Raw genomic sequence first — 19,034 nt, 5'->3', positions numbered from 1 at the left:
TGCTATCAAGATGCACAGTTTAAATACTCACTGCATCACCATCATCTTTTTTGGAATCTCGTTTTACAGGCTCATTCATATCTTCCTGACTACGAAAACTGAAATTCTGAATGGCTTCAGTGACTCCACGAAGAGAGCTGTAAATATCTTCAGAATTCATATTTTCAGTGTCATAGTCAAATGCACTGCAGGCCACAGAGAAAGACATAAGGAAGTAAGATGGATTTATTTTGTGACCCCGTATTTTTAAATAACATTAGCAGTTAACTACAGACACTCAAGAAATATTAATAAAATTATTAATGAAGGAAGAAAGCTGGCTCTCCGCATAACAAAACTGTATTATTGTACATCTTAGTAAGTGTACTGCCACTGACAGAGAAAGCACTGGGAGTAGCCAGCTAAGGGAAGGGCTGCATTATGTAGCAGCATCTGCCTGAAGAAACAAAAGTCTTTTGATCTGTTTTACTCTTATAAACAACTGGGTTTTTTACACCATTCGCTTTCCGAAAAAAGTTCCAAAGTAAGGAGGACTGATAAAATCAACAGTTTTCACAGTAAGTTGATTCCTAAAAGCAGAATTACAAACCCCACTTTGCTGGCAACATTGGTACCACAAAATAAAGACCACAATGTTTATGTACTACTACTTTTTCAGTCTCCCCCTTATTAAGTCTGGTTTGATGATCTTGCTGACCTATTCTAACATTTCCTAGAGACGACCACTTCCATTCCTTCTCTTGCTAATCTATTTGCACTCCAAGGTGCACAGCCCCTTCCCACCTCAGGGCAGCCCTGGCACTTGTCAGACCCTTCAGGGAGGCTAAGCAGTTCACTGTACTGCCATTCCATGGAGGGAGGGGGATTACTTTTCAGCATCTGTCACTTTGTGTGAAATTCCCTCCACGCTTTCGCTGTCAGGGTTACAATTTTGGAGAACGTGCAATGTAGCCTTAGATGCAGAACTGTAGCAACACCAGCCTACGTTACCTTGGTGACAAAGTGTTCTGAGATGTATTGGTTGGGGAAGTGAGAGGACTTGACCAACTTGCTGGGGAGCGTGGAGTAGGTCTTGTTAATGGACTTCCCATTGATCCCTGGAGGACGAGAGGTGAGAAGAGATACTCCAGTAGGAATTCAGTTTCCCTTTTAACTTATTACTGTATTTATTTTCTAGTGCCCAGAAACATTTAAGGAGTTTCTATTTAATTTCTTGGATTGGCTAACCAATTAGTAGCAACTTCAATCAGGTATAACTTTGAAATGAGTAAAGTAACAGATGAACTATTCTTAAAAAGCACATTCAAACTTATTAAGTCACTTGGAAGCAACATAGAAAGTATCATTCTTTGGAGGGGAAAAAAAAAAGGCATTCCATGAAGAGTGATATCTGCTGCTAAGACTTCAACATAGGATTTGGGTTGCGTCCCTTCCTCTACAAACCTTCTTGCTCTCAAAATAAATACCGAAATGGACTTATGTTCAAAACACCAGCAACTTCACAAAGGATAGTAAGAGAGGTGCATATACCTGACCACTGTTGCCTGTATTCCGGAGATGATTATGGAGAAGCTTTGTGGCTCCATCCTGAAATGTTTTTGGTAAAGCACCCAACAGCATTGTAAACTCTGGAGTGTTGAGTTCAAAAAGGGAAATCAGCACTGACTGTGCAGCCTAGAAGAAGAAAACACAGATTGAAGACATTAATTTGAGTTTCTAGAGTCATTTCACCAGCAAGAGACGCTACAATGAATGGTAATCACAAAACGTGACTTAAGTCTTGACAGGCTTGAATAAAAACGTTAACAGATATGAACAAAAGCAATTCATATTTGCTGGTAAGCTGGGAGTTCAGATATTGATAAATCCAGGCACACAACAAGCAGCTTACACTTTGCACAATCATTCTAACAAGCAGTCTTTCAGAAATGTCCTCCTGAACACCCCCCCAACTCCAGATCCCTATGTACTAAAAAAAAAAAAAACCACCAAAGGAATTTGCAAAACAGCTTTTAAAGAGTTTAAGAGAGCAACGGAACACACCAGGCAGGAACAAGCCTGAAATTCCTTCTCCCGAGTTCTGCAAATAGTAATTACAGATGATGGATAATCTACACACTGGCTTGCAGTTATTGCTTTAGAAATTGAAAACAGCAAAACAAAAAACCTCGGACACCCTGATTTGGAATGAGACAGTCTTGATTCTGAGTCATGATCACAGCACTTCTTATTCTTTATAACTTATCCTACAGCCAAACTAGTTAGGTAACCTTCCCCCCCTCCTGCCCTGTTTCCTTTATCTTTTTAAAAGACAGGCAAACATCACGAGGAATAATTTAGCTGACTACATATTCTAAAGATGAAAGCTGTTAAAAACAGTAATGTAGTCAGTTATATTATTGGAGTTTACAATTTACTACACCCTCAATTTTACCAGTTCATCTTTAACGTCATCCTCATCCTACACCATGCTTTACTATACATATCAAAATCAGAGCTCTTTACTGAGAAAGCAACACAGTAAGTTACACAACAGTTGGGTTCCCTCTAGTAAAGGAATGTTGACAGGATGACTTAGTAATGTTTGATGAATATTCACTAGATAATCTAACAAACCTGCCAACATAGCAACTAACCTAACACATGCTAGGCTAGAGATCAAGAACTAGAGATTAAGTTCTCCAGAACCGTTTAATAGTTTCTTTGTAGTACAAAACTCTGATTCTAAGATTAACCAACTATGTCTAGTTTATACAGCTCACCATCAAGGTCTGCCATGCACTGGAGAGAACCAGTGCCTCATGCTAGACAGAATGATAGGCAGCTTGCTTAAGCAGCAATATACTTCAAGCAAGCAGTTTAGAAAATTCTTTTAGACATTTATTTCCCTCCTTTTGCTTCCAGAGCAATGAACTGTAGCATTTTTTAATTAAAAGTGGAAAGCCAAGGTATGAGCACACATACCAGCACACATCTTAGTATGAAGTTTAATGACAAAAATACTAACATGTCAGATTGCCACAAATTATCTTTGCACACTCGTGACTGGCTGTTTTCTTGAACTTTATTCCTTTCTCCCTCTGATAGCCTTCCCTTCAAGTGAACACCCTGAATGCCCTCTACAACCTGTCTTTAATGTTTCTCTTTTCCTGTTATTTCTTATGGTCAGTCTTTTAAGAGAAATTGATACAAAGCAAAACCAAAACAAATCCTGCAACTGAGCAAGGGCTTGGGAATTACCATTTTCCTTTTTCTCTCCTATTATCCATGTCTTCACTCCATAACAATAGGTCTATTTAAGCTGCCAATAGAATAACACAATAGACAGTCCAAGGTCCTATCAGGAAAGAAACAGATACCTTCAAGTCTGCCCAGAATGAAGCCCAACCTAAAGCATCAAGATTGATATTGACTCACAGGAGGTTTCCAACTATGCAATTATCTATTTTTTTCCTCTCTTTCTTGACAAAAGAAAAAAAAAAGGCATTTTAGAGTATTTGGAGGTGTTCTCCTCAGCAGAAGTTCTCTCTCTTGAGATTTAAGCCCAGTCATACAGATAACATCTTTAAAAGTCTGCAAGAAGGATTAGAAATATTTTGTTTTCTTAGAACTCTAAGAGTCATCTAAATCTTTTCAGAATTCTAATCTTAGAAGAAATCTAAGTTTTGAAACAGAATTTTACCTTCCAGAAAGAAGTCACTGAACTATACTAAGAGTGCCTAACTTAAGACTAACAAAAGAAAAAGGGATTTTTCATGATACTTAGCACTGGAAATATTTTTACTAAAAAAAAAAAACCCCAACCCCAAAACCATCAATTGCACAGAAATACACTTGGCAAAAACTTTTAATTTAAAGAAATCATACTAAATGCTATAAGCTTATTAAAATAAATAAAATGAAAAAAGCCAGTGACAGCATGCTGTGAACTCTGTTAAGAGAATGAAACATTTCATACAATCAGAAAAACTTTTTGACTACTTATTGGTGAAATTTATTTTCAGGACTTAAAGGCTTTTGGCAGGTAGCTGCCTCTAACGACTATGTTATGGAAAGAAAAAATAAAAATTCATATAATTAAGGTGTTCCAGATGATAAAACTCACTGGCAATACTTTCCACGATTCAGTTACTTATTGACATAAAAATACTTATTAGAGATATGAACCATCAGATAAGACAGCTTGCCACGTGTCTTAGTACTAAAACTTTACCGATGTAGAAGATAGTGCTGCTTCAATTCCCCTCCTGTTTTATGGTCTTATATATGTCACTAGAACATGGGACTAGGCAAGTAAAGTCCATAGGATATAATCTATCATGCTTTCTCACTTATGTAACTTACTGTTATGTAAGTGAAAGACAGAAACATTATCTCCATTATAAAGTCTTCTATGGTTTTTTTATTCCAGATATCAAGAAGTTGCAAAAATTAATTTATTTCTGTTCACATTACACACTTTGTGAGACAGCTCCCACTATTTTCTCTCAGTTATCTCCCACAAAACATCCCACCTAAAGAAAGGAAGTTTTGGTATTGTTTCCAGAAATGATGACGTTGCCAAAACTCAAACTGAATTGAAAACAGCAAAGGAAATCTAAACAAATAAGTTGTTCCAACTCTTCAAACTGCAGAAATAAACAGAGAAAAAGGAACAGAAGAGTAAGTTCTCTGTGTCAAAGATGCTTAAACTTATGAGTCATAAATATGATTATTTAGTATTCAAAAAAGCGTTAGCAAGCTGATAATGGCAGCCAAGACAGAATGGCTGGTGACAATCTGAACAACAAAACTCTATTCTATCAAACTACAAACAAAATTAAAATGCTCAAATATAATTTGCTTTCTATATTTGGAAAGACTATTTAGAAACTTCTCCCAAAGACTGCATTAGTACATTGCTCATGGTTATTCTCTATCCCTGGTATATCTACGTAGCTCACAAATATTAATTTTCACTTCACAATAGTTATGTGGAAAAGACAGATTTGCACTGGAACTGCAGCATTACAAGAACAACCCTTTGACACTACCTTCTTAAAGCACTAACTTTCTTTTCTCGAAGGGTCAACAGTTATTTACCTATCTTTTCTTAAACAGAAAGGAGTGACAAAATCCAGCAGAAATTGAACCAAGTCCGCTACCAAACTTACCATTCCTGTTACAAACTTGTAATTAGTATCACAGTGACTGGTCTCTGAAGTAATATTAAAACTGTATAGAAAATGCTGACTGATGAGATTTTAATACCAGATAGTGCTCAAAAACAAGTTATTCTTTGTATTATTCAAGATAATCTCAACATACTAACATACATAAAAATACAACCTATATGGAGAGTTTCAAGATGTGTCAATTTTAAATTTTTACTTAAATATTCTTACAACATATATTTTTTGCAAAGTTTTACTTTGTCAATTCTGATACTTTATACAGAAAAATTAGGTGTGCTTGCTGAGAAGGATATAAAAGTATCTTTTCTCTATGAAAGAATAAGTTTGTTCTTAAAGAAAAATATTTTTTCTTTGTTTAGGCAAGAATTATTAGCTTCTCTGTTTGCCAAGATACTTGGAACACACTGCAACTCTAAGCAAACATTAACAAACTTACCTTCCTAACATCTGAGCTTTTAGGTTCTGTGGTCCAGGTGATGATTCGAGACACTGCTAACCTAGTTTCACTTGAATTTACAAAATCTCCTGGATCCATCTGTTGGGCAAGAGTCTCTATGTATTTAAGGATGGCAACTTTGACCTGCAAAGAGAAATAGAGTCAAGTAGACAATAAAAATGGCATGCTGCAAGAACAAGCGTACTCAGATTACAGTGTTCATTCCCTAAAATAAAGATGATTTTTTTTTTCCAATTAAACTAAACATCTTTTCAGGATCGATATAAAACTCTATGCAATAAATCGACTTACAAATGGATACAACATTTCAAGAAGGGAGTTACTGCACAGCAATTCGAATTATTAATAGAAATCTTAGATTTCACTAGCAACTAGCAGATACAGAAATCATTGCATATGGAGAAGTTTATATTTAACAAAAAGAAAACCAAAGCACTCAGAATATTTAACAATATTCAGGATTTTAAAGAGTTATTCAGAATTATTATTACTTTTTTCAAGTAATAAAATGAAAAATGAACATCATCTGATGAATAATCTGTTCCTCTTAGTTCCTACCATGTAGTTAACACTCAGCATTCTTTTATAAAATAGCACAGTTCGGCAGTCACTATCTTTGGGGATAAGCCACACAAGTCTTCCCATTAAATACTAAAAAGGAATGGAACAGACTTTCTACAAAAGACTTAGAAGGGGTCACTTGCACGCTTTTTTTGGGAAGATATTTAGAAGACGGAGACATAGATTTACAGGAGGATGGAAAAGCTGCTTTACTCTCTTCATTTATCTGAGCATCACTCTCCTACTCCACTAACTCCCTCCACTCCTTATGCAGAACTACCGTTTATACGTGCCAAACTCAGCCTCTCTCTAGTTTCTGCAAAATTGCACCACTGCACAGCTTTGGGCAAAGGGTATTATGTCTCTGTCTCCCTTAGATATTTATCTGCTCAACTCCTGCTGCTCCAGGGATTTGTCATGTAACTTGCCAACAAAAGTGGTGAACATTTATTTAGGCCACCTAGTTGACTTAGCTGCTTTTATTTCCATTAATAATTATAATGAACCAGAAATACCTACCAGAAGGGAGACACCTATTTCCATCATAACCAAAAAGAAAAAAGTTCTGAGTGAATTTTTAATTGTTCATGGCTTGTAGTACAACTGTACCGAGCTAAGCTATCTAGAAATTCCCCTTGGTCATCGAAACTTGCAAGGTATTAAAAACTCCAGATACACTGACACACAAATTAGTGATAGCTGATGCATTGGATTAATAATGAATACTTCATTTTCACAGCATCTGTGAAAGCTCGACTTCTCCAAAGTTATACAACAAGCAACAGCTGGAGGTTTTCATCTCATGCGGATCAATATCAACAAATGCAGTAAACCCCACATTATTTGCCAGATTCTTTCCAAGGAAAAAAACCCTACAAACATCTCCGCAGCAAAGAAACTTTAGGCTAAATGGTTTTCCAAATACAAAGTAATAAAGTTAAAATTTCTAGATTACCAAGTGAAACTGTTATGACAGCACTATGTTTCACTGTTTATGATTTAAATATATATAGTATCACACCTTAAAAAAATTACTGTTAAGAACTGTAACACTTAGAACATCCAGAGGGATTTCTCACAGTGAAAAAATTCTGGAGTACTGTATTTGAGAAAGCAGTGTATTTCGTGTTTAAACAACTCCCAGAGTAAATTGCACAGACTTCTGGAAAGATGGAAGGTATTGGGAGACAGAAAAGTACCAAACAGAGGAGACAGAAAAGTACCGAACAGAAGATGAATGGAGAAGCTAATAAAAGCTAATAAAGTTTTTTTCACAGCGACACAGATACCCAAAGTTAAGTTTGACAGCTATTTTGAAAGAGAGTGTTCTCATAAATTCCTTTTGAGAGAAGAAATTCTGGAAGGGGTACCCTTCTATGCTCAAATATAACGCAATAGTATTATTATGGAAAAAAAAAAACAACCTACTCTGAAGTAAATTCCATAATAGCACCAAATCTACTTACGATGTACTTTTGTCACTATTTCCAGTAAGTATGTACAGAGTTGAGATTTAGAAATAAAAGGTCTAACATAGTCCTCTTCAACAATCCATTTAATCTCTCTGAGAGAGGAGATAATTTTTGACTGCAATGAAAGCAGCTCCAGGAATTCTTACAATTAATATTTGCTGTTAATCTGAAACCACTGTCTATGAAATTGTTTAATACTGTCTTGACTTTCTTTGTACTCTTCTAGGTTGAATTTATTGTACTTTTGCTGGACTATAAACACTGAGACATTTTCCTGGTAGAGCATGTAACACAGACATTTTGTTTAAAAATAGCACTGCTGTAGTAAATGAACTGACATATAGATCAAGCCACAATTAGCACTATTACTCACAAAAAAGATTAGACATAAATGGAACTAAAGTGCTTCATAAACTTCTTTCACAGCTAATGAAATGACAAATTCTGGCACAAAAACATGTGCAACTACCTCCAGAGACTCAGGAAATCCTTTAAGGATACTACACAGTCAGTACCAGAAGGCAAATTGTTTTCCTGTCCTAAGAAAAATCTGAGATTTACAGTTTCATTTGCTGCATCAGAGTAAGTCAAAAGAAACATTTCATGTAACAGGAAAAAAAGGAGAGAGGAACGTAGAGAAGCTGCTTTACTTAAGCCAGAAAAAATTCTTACAGTGCTTTTCTATGATGCGAGAGACTCTGCCTTACTCAGACTGAATACAAGCAATCACGCGAAGTGACTTCAGATTGCCACATCCCAGGTGCCTGTCCCTAAGTTACTGGATACTTAGGAGTGACTGCCTCTGCCATTATTTAATCAAATGACTAAAATATACACTAAACATGAATTCTGAAGGGCACTCTCATCTCTGTGAATCTGTTTCATTGGTTGGTTGCTTGTTTTTTTAATGCAGAAATTTTAATACTTAGGGAAAAAAAAAGCTTCTGATCAACTGCAGCAAAAACCTTTGTCAGCAAATCAATATTTTCAAAGGAAAGAAGGGTTCAGAAACTTGTAATGAACTTTGATCACAATGCTTAAATCAATTCCTCACTGAGTGTAAGCCATTTGCTATACAACCTGAGAAAAATGAAAGTGATGATTTGAAGTGTGTTTCAGGACAATACCCATCCTTTGGAAAGCATATGTTCTGCAACTGTGAAAATAAGCTGAATAGATTATACTCTGTCTAGAAAATTTGACTTCTGTGCCCATCCATACATTTGACCAAGACAGATACATGCACCTGGTAACTCTAAACTGTGTTTCAGCAGTTCACCACACCTACAAAAAAATTATAGTGAAAGAAAGTAAGATAGATACAGCACAATACACTGTGCTGCATCCTCCATGGATTAGGTCAGCAGAATTATATCTTCTCTATATTTGGCTCTCTTACTGGCTAGCTATCCAAACCCACCTCTGTGGCCACTCTAAAAGCTTGACTTTTATTGTCCAAGACTTAGGTGTGTTTCTAAGCGTAAGAACAACAATGAGCTTACTCTAAAGGATCCTTATTTACTACTACCACATGAAAACCAGAGGGAAAAGTCATTTGTATAAGGGAATTCTTCCATGGAACAAACTTCTGATCATCCCTTCTTATGTCTGACCATCTCTAAGGACGCTGAAAATGCTTTCTCTGATTTTTTCCTGCCACAGTGAATGCTGTTTCTCAGTCTATCTAGCCCAAAGGCACACTCTGCAACAAAATAATCATTTATCAGGGTAAGAACAAAAGCTGAAGACTTAAAAAAATGGAGTAGTGCCCTAGGATTATCAATTAACGTTAGACATCTGGGTGCACTGAGGATGGGATTTAGACAAAATATTCAAGAACGCGGATATTAAATAGATACTTCTGCAATTTATGTTCAATAACTTTACTGTATGGATCCTGAAGTTGTAGTTACCTCATAAAGATGGAAGTAGGTAGATACCACTTTCTCTGGAAGAAAAGCTTACCTTCTCTTAAAGAGTTAGATACTTTACTGTCCCAAAAGTTCATTTTAAATACTCTTGATTTTATTTCAAACTAACAGGTGTTGTTCTATGGAGGTAGTTTTTACCAACATCTTGATTTCAGAAGTCTCTCTCAAATACGGGAAATTATTTTCAGAATGCCTTCCCATTACATGTTTCAGATTTCTTAATTCCTTCTACGTCGCATCCTGAATATTCTTGAATTTAGCCCCAACTCAGCCTAGTAGCAGTCCAGGTCTCATGCCAAATCTACACTCTCAACTTTGAAACACGATTGATATGTGTTTACCAGCTATACTACTATATGGGGGGAAAAAAAACCATCTCAACCATCAAATTCATCTTCCTGGGGAGGAAAACCAAGTAAAACAAAACCAAACCCAATTTGTTCCAAGGATTTATTTAAACAACAAACTGATTTTTACTACCTCATTTGCTGTCTTCAATAAATGACAGCAGTCCCTTTTTAACACAGCTCTACGAAGCAACAGTGGTCAACGTATCAACTGTCCTCAAAAGCTTAAAAATGTAAGTTTTACTGTATTGTAGACAAAAAAGGCATATTCATGTGACTTTAGGTTCAACATAACTTGGGAAAAGATATATTCTTGTGCAGTATCAAACTATGTAAAAATATTTCGTGCAGGACAGAGCAGAAAATGCCAGTTATCATATGCTTGTTATTTCCCCATTTACATCACTTGTAAGTCTTCTTAAGATTTGAAGCTTTTATCCTAAAATCAACTCTTTGGAACTGTAAATGTACTACAGAATACATTTTTACTTTTCAGTTATACTGGCAGGTCTATGGACTCCAGATTCTTATGTAAAAATTGTGTAATTATAAAGCTACACACTGCTTTCAGAAAAGTAAGTGTACCACAAAGGGAGTTGATTTTTAATATAGTAACTCAAGTTCATATTAATATTAAAATAATTTAAATTAATTCAAGACCTATCAGGCTGAACACAGGAAAAAAAATACATGAACTAGGAAAATGGGATTGGGAAATCACAAACATAAAATTAGAAAAGACTTGATAGAGTGAGTTTGCATAACCAGCTTGATGTTAGGCGGCCACATTTTTGTTGCTCATTTTTACTGTACTGTGGTTTTATTAGATCTCTCTTGCAGCAAACGTTTTCATACTAGTGTAATGTTTAAAATTGAACATCTGCATGCTTAAAGTTTCTCGCAAAGGTTAGTAGCAGCATACGAATGCATTCAAATAAAAATTATTGGAAACACTGTAAGAGTTTGACATAGGGTTAAGAATAAGACAATAATTCAGACAAAAACCTTTGAGCTCCAAAAAGAGCGAAGCTGGTCCTGTAGTGCTGGCTTGACTGTCTGAAAGTTTACAAAAACAAAATCCACTAATTGAAAACCTTTTTTTAACAGAACAAAAATAACAATCCAAATTCAAACATTAAGGCAAACAAATTGCTATCAATGAAGATTTTTGTTTGCAGTGCAAGCCCAAAAATTCTTACCTTCAGGCTAGGTGTTTGGGTCTGGTCAACAGTAAATCTCATTAAAATACTGAACTGGAGGTCATTTGGAAAAGATTCTCTGTTAAACAAACAAATCAAATCAGTTATGTGAAATTTTCTTTTAATACCTGTTGAAAGGCACTACATAAGCCCTCAATAATAACACAAGTAAGAAGGAATGATATAATGATATGGTAGTATTCTGATTCTAAAGCTATGCAACCCCCAAATTACTATGCAGTAGTACTGCGAAAGGTATACACCACAGCCCTCCTGCACGCTTCTCTGAACCATCCTGTTCCACAGCTCCCCTATGCTCTCCCACATGCCCTTACAGGCTCTGCTGCAGCAGCCAAAAAAAAAAAAAAAATATAAAAGGTGTAGCAGATCATATTCCCTCTCTCCCTGCAAGACACACTGTATCATTCCCCAGATTTCACAGCAGATCTGCCACATGAATAGGTTCTGCAGAGACCTAGACCGCTTAGACTGTCCTGTACTTCACAGAATGGAGGATGAGAAGTAGGTCCCAGAGGCCCTCCAACGCTACTTAAAAATCTAGCTTTCATTTGGAAATAAAACTGGTCAGGGATGGGCAGCTCTGGTAGCCCTCAGAATCATGTAAGATCAGGCTATTATCAAAGTTTGGGGAGAGCGGAGGGAAGACAGCAAATCCGCTATTGCGGTAACTTCTTAAAAGCCTGCTGACACCGAGAGATGAATACTGCAACAATTATTTTTATATCAAAATAAAGAAGTTCAAACACAGGCACTGCATCACTGAATGCAAGGCAAGACAACAAACGTATATGGCTCAGATATACATTTTGGAATCAGATAAGTAGTATCATTAATTGTTTGCCATTAAGGACTCAAATCCTTTCAACTAACAGTCATTTAGGAAACCAAAATGCTTAAGCAGCGAGGTTTACTCAAGTTTCACAATCTGTTATTAGCTCTGCATTTTTCCAAGAATCTCATACAACACTAAAAAATCCTAATAACTTGGAAGTAGCATGACGGTTTGGATTTTTTGGGTGTTGGGGTTTTTTTTTACTGTTTTTTTATTATTATTTTTTAAGAACTTGTTACCTTGTGACATCAAGTGCCTTCTGAACTTTTGCTTGTACGGATCCAAGCAAATCAGCACCCATTTTTTTCAACAGCTGTGTCAGGAGTACAAACAGCCAGTCCTGCAGATCTTCTTTATGGACCTGGATGAAGTCCACCAGCGTCTCCAAAAACATACTGAACACCTAAAAGGCAGAAGAAGATGGAAAGAGGGTAGGATGGGGCAAAAGAGGAAACGACACTGACGTATGCTGAACTCACAAACAAAGAAGAAAGCAGTAAGGGAATCAGAGGCAGAGAAAGGCAGTGTTTTGCAGCCAAGCAGGAAAAAAAAAGAAAAAAGAAAAAGAAATCTGTCTTGCTTTTTCGTTGGGTTTTGATACAAGAGTACATTGGAAATGTTAGCCGACTTCTGTAGAAGTTTGACAATTAGGTATTCCATGCAGTTTCGTCAAGAAAAGAAATGCTTACTGTGATGGCTGGCGCAACCTCAATTTTTTCAGTAAAACTTGATTTTTTTACCCTTTCAAGCTTTATCATTAGGTTGATTTGACATATTCCTTGAAGACTACAAAAACACTTTCTCTCTAAAACCAAAAAAAGCTGCTGCAGTTCTTTCACAAAATATTAATTGTAAATATCTGCATTGCTAAATACTGCAAAATCATGAAAGCTGGCCAATTCCTTTACATAAAATATTTGTGGAACAGAAGAAGATTCTCCTGCTATTGTAGGTATCCAAACACAAAATTATTCACCAGAGTTGGGAAAAAAACCATGACACATTTCAGACTGGCAGGTGTTTAAGACACAGATGTACTTTTGTCCTTTCAAAAACATGTTATCCATTGTGTTCTTTTCAACAAATAATGCTGAATACATTAAATACGAATAATGTTGAAAAGACTGCATTCGGTAAAAATTAAGTAAATATGTATATTATTGTATTTATAGTAACCTCAGTACTCAGATGCAAAGAAGGCTGGAGAGTTATTGCCTCCTGAGTATTTACGACATGGGTATAAGGTTGGAAACAGCTGCTGCAGAGGAAGGGCTAGAACCCCACATCCTCCTGCAGCTAACCTGGCTTCTCGTAAGGCCAAATTCTGCTGCTGTCTGTGAGAACGGATGATCTCAAACTGTGATCATACCTCACACGGCTGTAGAAACCAGGCCACAGAAGCAGGCTTTCTTCCTCAGCACTGATTGAGTATGGAGGAGTTGGTGCATGCTGCTGCATGCCTTCATCGCTGATGAAATTAAATCTCTTTTCATGTTGATAATCAAGCCAGGGTAAGCAAATTCACATCGTAAAATGGAAAAATCCATATAGGTATCTTGAAAAGAAGTGCCTCAAAATTTACATTGGAAATAAAAAATAAACTCAGATTCTTTCAGGATCTAATAAAGACCAGGGAGAATCTTTTAACAGACATCTTAAATACTGAAATGCTGTGTTAGAAACAAAATAATACAAATCCTACTCAACATAAAGCCCATCTGGATGAGCCACTTTAACTTCCCTTTTGAGGCAAACTACATTGAAAATTGTAAGAATAAAAAAATAGTAATAAAAAAAAATTGCTAACTTCTCTAAGCTATCTGTCTAGATTTGTATTCAAGTCTGAGGTTTAAAAATTACCCTCCCAGTACTGGGAAAAAAATTTTTATGCTTGGAATTGGAAATAAGGCCTTCTGCATTCAGCTGAACTGAAACAATATACCACTTTGTGGATGCACAAGTAGTGGGCACAATTACAAGACCTAGGCAAAACCAAACCAAAAAGTACTTTCTGTATTGTAATATGACAGTCTATGGATTTCACAGCCCTAAAAGAAGGGGAAAATATATTGGACTTAGGCAAATTAAAAAAATTCTGGTGCTATAAAGATTACACTGGGGGTCTTAGAATTGCATTTAACCTCCTTCAAATTAAACTATACAGCTCAGCAGAAGTTATCAACTGTACCTGTTTCTTTGAGTTTGCAAACACTGACACACACATCCTTTTTCATTAAAATGTGCAAACTAAACAAACTGGTTACAACCTCTTATTTGATGGAGTAACGCAGAATTCTTATGACACTTTAAACATCTCAAGTGGTTTAAATTGAAATCATTATGAAGTGAATTATGAGTCACTATGGCAGAAGTACTTGAAAGATCTTGTGCCAATGTTTAGCTGTTAAAAATACATGTAACTGAGGACTCAGTTTTGTTTTCAAGCTTTGATTTTAGGTTTACCATAGTGAATGTCTGGAAAAAACTAAGCTGAGTCATTTTGTTGTATTTTATTTTTTTAATAAAAAAATACAAATCATACCATTTTGTCTTAGGCCAAAGTATGAAGAATTTAAGAAGGCTGTAAGAGCATTTAAGGTAAAGGATGAATTTGGAATGGAAAATGGAACTCAACTACCTACATGTTGAACAATGTATGCGGTTACTGCGATTTTTGCAGTTTCCATTTTTATGATGTAAATTAAAATTCTGCAGTCAAGCACCTAAAGCTGACGTTTTTAATAACTTGATAGCGGAAAAAAATAAACAGGTATGAAAATAACTATGAGTGATCCATCTTTAAAGTGAATTATTTCAGATGTGCCAACCACCACAATATAAAGCAGGAATGCATAACCAAACAATGTCAGTTAATTAGTAGATAAAGCACATCTCGAAACTTTACCACACAGTTTACATAATTGTATATAGCATTTTATGATTGCAAAAGGCTTGACACTGCATGAACTCTTTGGGGAAGAAAAATAGAGAAAAAGGGTTAATTGCACATTCATGCAAGTAAGGTTAGGCTTCCAACAAATATTGAACCAACTTACTCTCTAAAGAGAGTTCCAACACAGGGGACAGCATGCAAAATGAAAACAAAAACAAAAACAAAAAACAACAACAAAAAAGGGAAAAAGATAAAAACACACAAATTAGTGGCCATCAATACAAAGTTCCTGTATGGAATATAAAACAAAATAAAACAAAAAAAGTATTTCAAAACTTTTGTGATAAATTTAGTAATTTTATTGGGATACCCAATGTATTTTAAAAGTAAGCATTTGGCAAGTCCTTCAAATCATTCTCCTATTTTCTCCTCCAAATGATATTATTACTCTCTTTTTCTAAGCAATTCCTTACATCCAGCTATCTTGTTAAGGTAAACCTTTAGAAAAAAACAAACCAAAACAACCAAAAGTGATGACACTTGAAAAGAGTCTGAAATGAGATTTGTGTAGCCGTATGTATGTGATAAATAATTCACAGCTCATGAACTCTTAATACTTAAAGGATCCTCCTCATAATATACTGACAACTATTAATAGTTTTGCAACACCAAAAAGCAGGCAAGATTGCAGTGACTGGAAGAGGTGTACCACATATGCTATAACACAGGCCAAATTTTTGAAATCAAAACAGTATTATTTTATGTCAGAATGCCAAGTAAAGAAAACAATCAGCTAGAATAATTCAATGTAACATTCCTAAAGGCTTAATGAAAAGATAAAATGCTCTTCTGACACATACAACTAAATTTTGGAACATATTTATTATCCTTCCCTGGCTCCCCCACTACAAAAAAAAAAAAAAATCTCCTGCCTAGTTCCAACGCGTGCATAGCTGCAACATTAATTAACACAAGAATAAGAAAAATTAGACCAAGCTTTTATTCACAATTTTGTCATTACTTCATTTAAAAAAAGCACTCATATTTCAACATTGAATTTTCTTTCCTCTCCTCTGACTTAACTGTTCTTTTTACGGAATGTTTTCTTCAGTTTCTCTTTAATTGCTTGGCTTTAGTCTTTCCTTCTGGATTTCTGCAGTATGTAAGCAACTTTAATATCATATTACTATGTGCAATGCAAGTTTCTTCCAAAATACACGGTGACACAGAGAGCAGCTAAGTCACTTTTTCCAGTAGGAAAAATAAGGAGGACAGATGAACACAAAGGTAACCTGTCAAGACTTCTCATCACTCTGAATTTAATTTTCCATTGCAGCAATAAGGAAGACTTAAAATTACGTTAAATGTACTGCACAATCAAAGTAGTTTTTCTGAATTCTGCTGGGAAAAGTCAATACTTCTCAAATAACTAATTTAGTCTGAATTGTTCTGGGTTATCATTTCACCAATTCTGAAACATGGACATAAAGTGGGACATCTTATACCCAACATAAAAGATAAGGTTTCTTCCAAACAAGCCTAGAATTCAAACAAAATACGAAGTTACATGCTTTTTATATGATTCATTATAACTTTATTCAGCTCCTTATTTACCTGCAGTCTGTTTGCTATGGGAAATTACAGTATATATGAAGCAGTACTAGTAACCCACCTCCCACAAAAATTGTAAAAATAATATCAAGCAAAGTCAGTCAGGTAAAAAGATTTTCATGGTCTTAGAACACAGAAGTATTACTTTCCTTGTTACATCATCCATACTGGGTCTTTACCTAGGTAAAGGTGAATAAAACATCGCATTTCCTTTTATACTGAAGTATAGTTTCCACCTTATTTATTGAATACTAATAACGACGTAAAAATGATTCAACAGTCTCAAGTGCTAGCCCTATCTATGAAATTCAAGGAAGATATCATAAGATAATACAAAATACCCTGGAAAATAAGTACACATTTGGTATAGTTCATCAGACTCATCATGTATGATTTAGACTGCTTTCTTTATGATTTAAATTACCACACCAGAGCCTTTTGTTTCTAACTGAGAGAAAACCATTACTCATGTTGAAGTGGCCTCGGTAAAGAATATGACTTCTTAAAAATACTTACAAATTTTGAGCACAAACTGTTGAACTACTTCAATGCATTTTAGATGAAACTAACCTTTTTTTCAATTATCCTGTGAAAAAAGTTGACAGTTATCTTGTTCAAAATTGCAAATTAAATGGATCGAAATCTGACACCATGAACTTACACAGTTCGTGAAATTTTTACATGTGCAAATACCGCTGACGTATTTTACCTGAACAGGCTTTCTATTAATATGTATTTTCAAACGTTTACTGCAAGTAAGAAAAACCTAAACATACCTTACTGTGAGGATCAGCAAACATTCTTGTGAAGATTTCACACAACCTTTTCAACTCAACACGACTGTCAAAGTGACAACAATACATTAGTCAACTCCCCTGCTAGTACTACCGAACACTAATGCATAGCAATCTGTGAAATCAACTGTAAACACTGAGTCAAATAATCTAGTAAATGGAGTAGAAAAACGCATTTTGTTTAAGACATGGATAAAAATGCAATGGATTTTGTTTAAAATGAGACTTTCAACCTAAAATGTCTCTTTAAACTAATTCATACATTAAACCATTCCTGACTATGTTAACAGAGCAGATAACAAAAAAGGTATTCTTTGTAGCTAGTAGTAAACAGTTTCTTCTCAATAAACAGCCAATAAATAAAAATACCACAACTAATAATAAATAAATTATAAGATAAATAAATAAATATAAAGGCCTTCCATCAATACTAGATGCACTTTAGGAATCTTTTGTATTGCAAAAATTCTCTTGATTTTAAATTCAATTTCTTAAACTGAGCTTTTTAAACAGCTCCTATACACTGGTTGCCAGAAGTGACAACGGCTTCCTCATTCTTTCCACCTTCTCGATCTCACAGGCACACATCCTGCTTTCCCTCTCCCTCAACCTTCCATATTCTTTAGAACATTAGCCTCCTTTCGTACTTCCCTCGCTTCACTTCAACTCTGAAATAAAATGTTTTTCTGTAAACATGTCTTCGTACCTTAAAGTTCTCTGATTCTTTAATAAGTTTTGCAGGCCTAGAAGGCCTTCTTTTCTCTCTGACCAGTTGGAGCTGGCACAGCGATTTAGGACTTCAGCCACATCTTCTGTCTGTCTCATATACGTTGGTATGCTTCCATTCCGAGAGCTGTAGGATCTCTCTGAACAGGCACTTGACGCATCACTGTTGGCATCATCATCCGAGTACATCCCATAAGACTCGTATCTCCTTCGCACGGGCTTCTTCTATTGTACAGAAACACCCCACGTTAGTTCTGATTTTCAAAGAGATACTATACGTATCCATAATCAGTAGAAAGACCAACAGTTCAAATAACCAGCGTGACCCCTACTCCCTGCAGTGACAAATGGCTCCAACTGTTCAACAGGTCAAACTGAGCTAATAAAAATATTTTGAAGTATGGTTTGCATAGTATTCCAAATATAAAAGCAAAGCAAATGCAGAGAAGACATACGTTTGATGAAATACTCGACTTAAAGTTTACTTGTAAAAATCCATAAAATTGCATTATAGGGTAACATAAAGATTGTATTGAAAGTTAGTTATTTCACTTAATAACTTTATATGTTACAGATATAAGAATCAAGTCTAAATCCACATATTCTGTCATTTTAACTTACTTTGTATCAAGCATGTTAATAGCAACATATTAAACTATTGAAGAAGGAAAATAGTTTCTATACCTTAGTCCGTATGTCTCCTAAGAGCTGTTAGCAGTAAATTATTGAAAAGAAACAGACATTGAGAACAGGAAGGTAAGGCACAGCAGCATTGTGACTATTAATCTACCTGCCACTGGAAAACATACAGTCTTACTGTAAATTTTGTTCTTAGCTCTCTATATCTGGTGAGCATACCATGCATTGCCAAGAAGTTTCCGTTTCCAGGGAAGTATTACGTATCATCTGCTGATTGGTCACAAAGACTTCCCTGTCAAAATCTTTGTGCCTTTATGCAGTGATATTTGAGTATGAAGACTTAGCACATGCAGTCAATTGCTATCTAAGGACAAAAC

The 19,034-nt window shown here is 35.4% G+C and overlaps 1 protein-coding gene across 47 annotated transcripts in view; it reads right to left on the bottom strand.

Annotated features, from left to right (window-relative positions):
- CLASP2 (cytoplasmic linker associated protein 2) overlaps window positions 1-19,034 on the bottom strand; it is a 146,879-nt gene that overhangs the window by 12,415 nt on the left and 115,430 nt on the right. For 29 of the 47 annotated variants that reach the window (XM_075745506.1, XM_075745508.1, XM_075745501.1 and 26 more), the window contains 9 exons: window positions 17,999-18,243; window positions 17,275-17,338; window positions 12,234-12,397; window positions 11,142-11,220; window positions 10,948-10,998; window positions 5,611-5,754; window positions 1,531-1,674; window positions 991-1,097; window positions 32-185 (listed from right to left, as the gene is read on the bottom strand). In XM_075745506.1, the coding sequence (XP_075601621.1) occupies window positions 32-185; window positions 991-1,097; window positions 1,531-1,674; window positions 5,611-5,754; window positions 10,948-10,998; window positions 11,142-11,220; window positions 12,234-12,397; window positions 17,275-17,338; window positions 17,999-18,243 (1,152 nt within the window). The remainder of the gene's footprint in view (window positions 1-31; window positions 186-990; window positions 1,098-1,530; window positions 1,675-5,610; window positions 5,755-10,947; window positions 10,999-11,141; window positions 11,221-12,233; window positions 12,398-17,274; window positions 17,339-17,998; window positions 18,244-19,034) is intronic. The other 18 variants (XM_075745510.1, XM_075745520.1, XM_075745498.1 and 15 more) reach the window with 1 other exon arrangement.

This window comes from Balearica regulorum, chromosome 2 (assembly GCF_011004875.1).
Source record: "Balearica regulorum gibbericeps isolate bBalReg1 chromosome 2, bBalReg1.pri, whole genome shotgun sequence".
Classification (NCBI taxonomy): domain Eukaryota; kingdom Metazoa; phylum Chordata; class Aves; order Gruiformes; family Gruidae; genus Balearica; species Balearica regulorum.
This window is presented reverse-complemented; position numbering and strand designations above follow the sequence as displayed.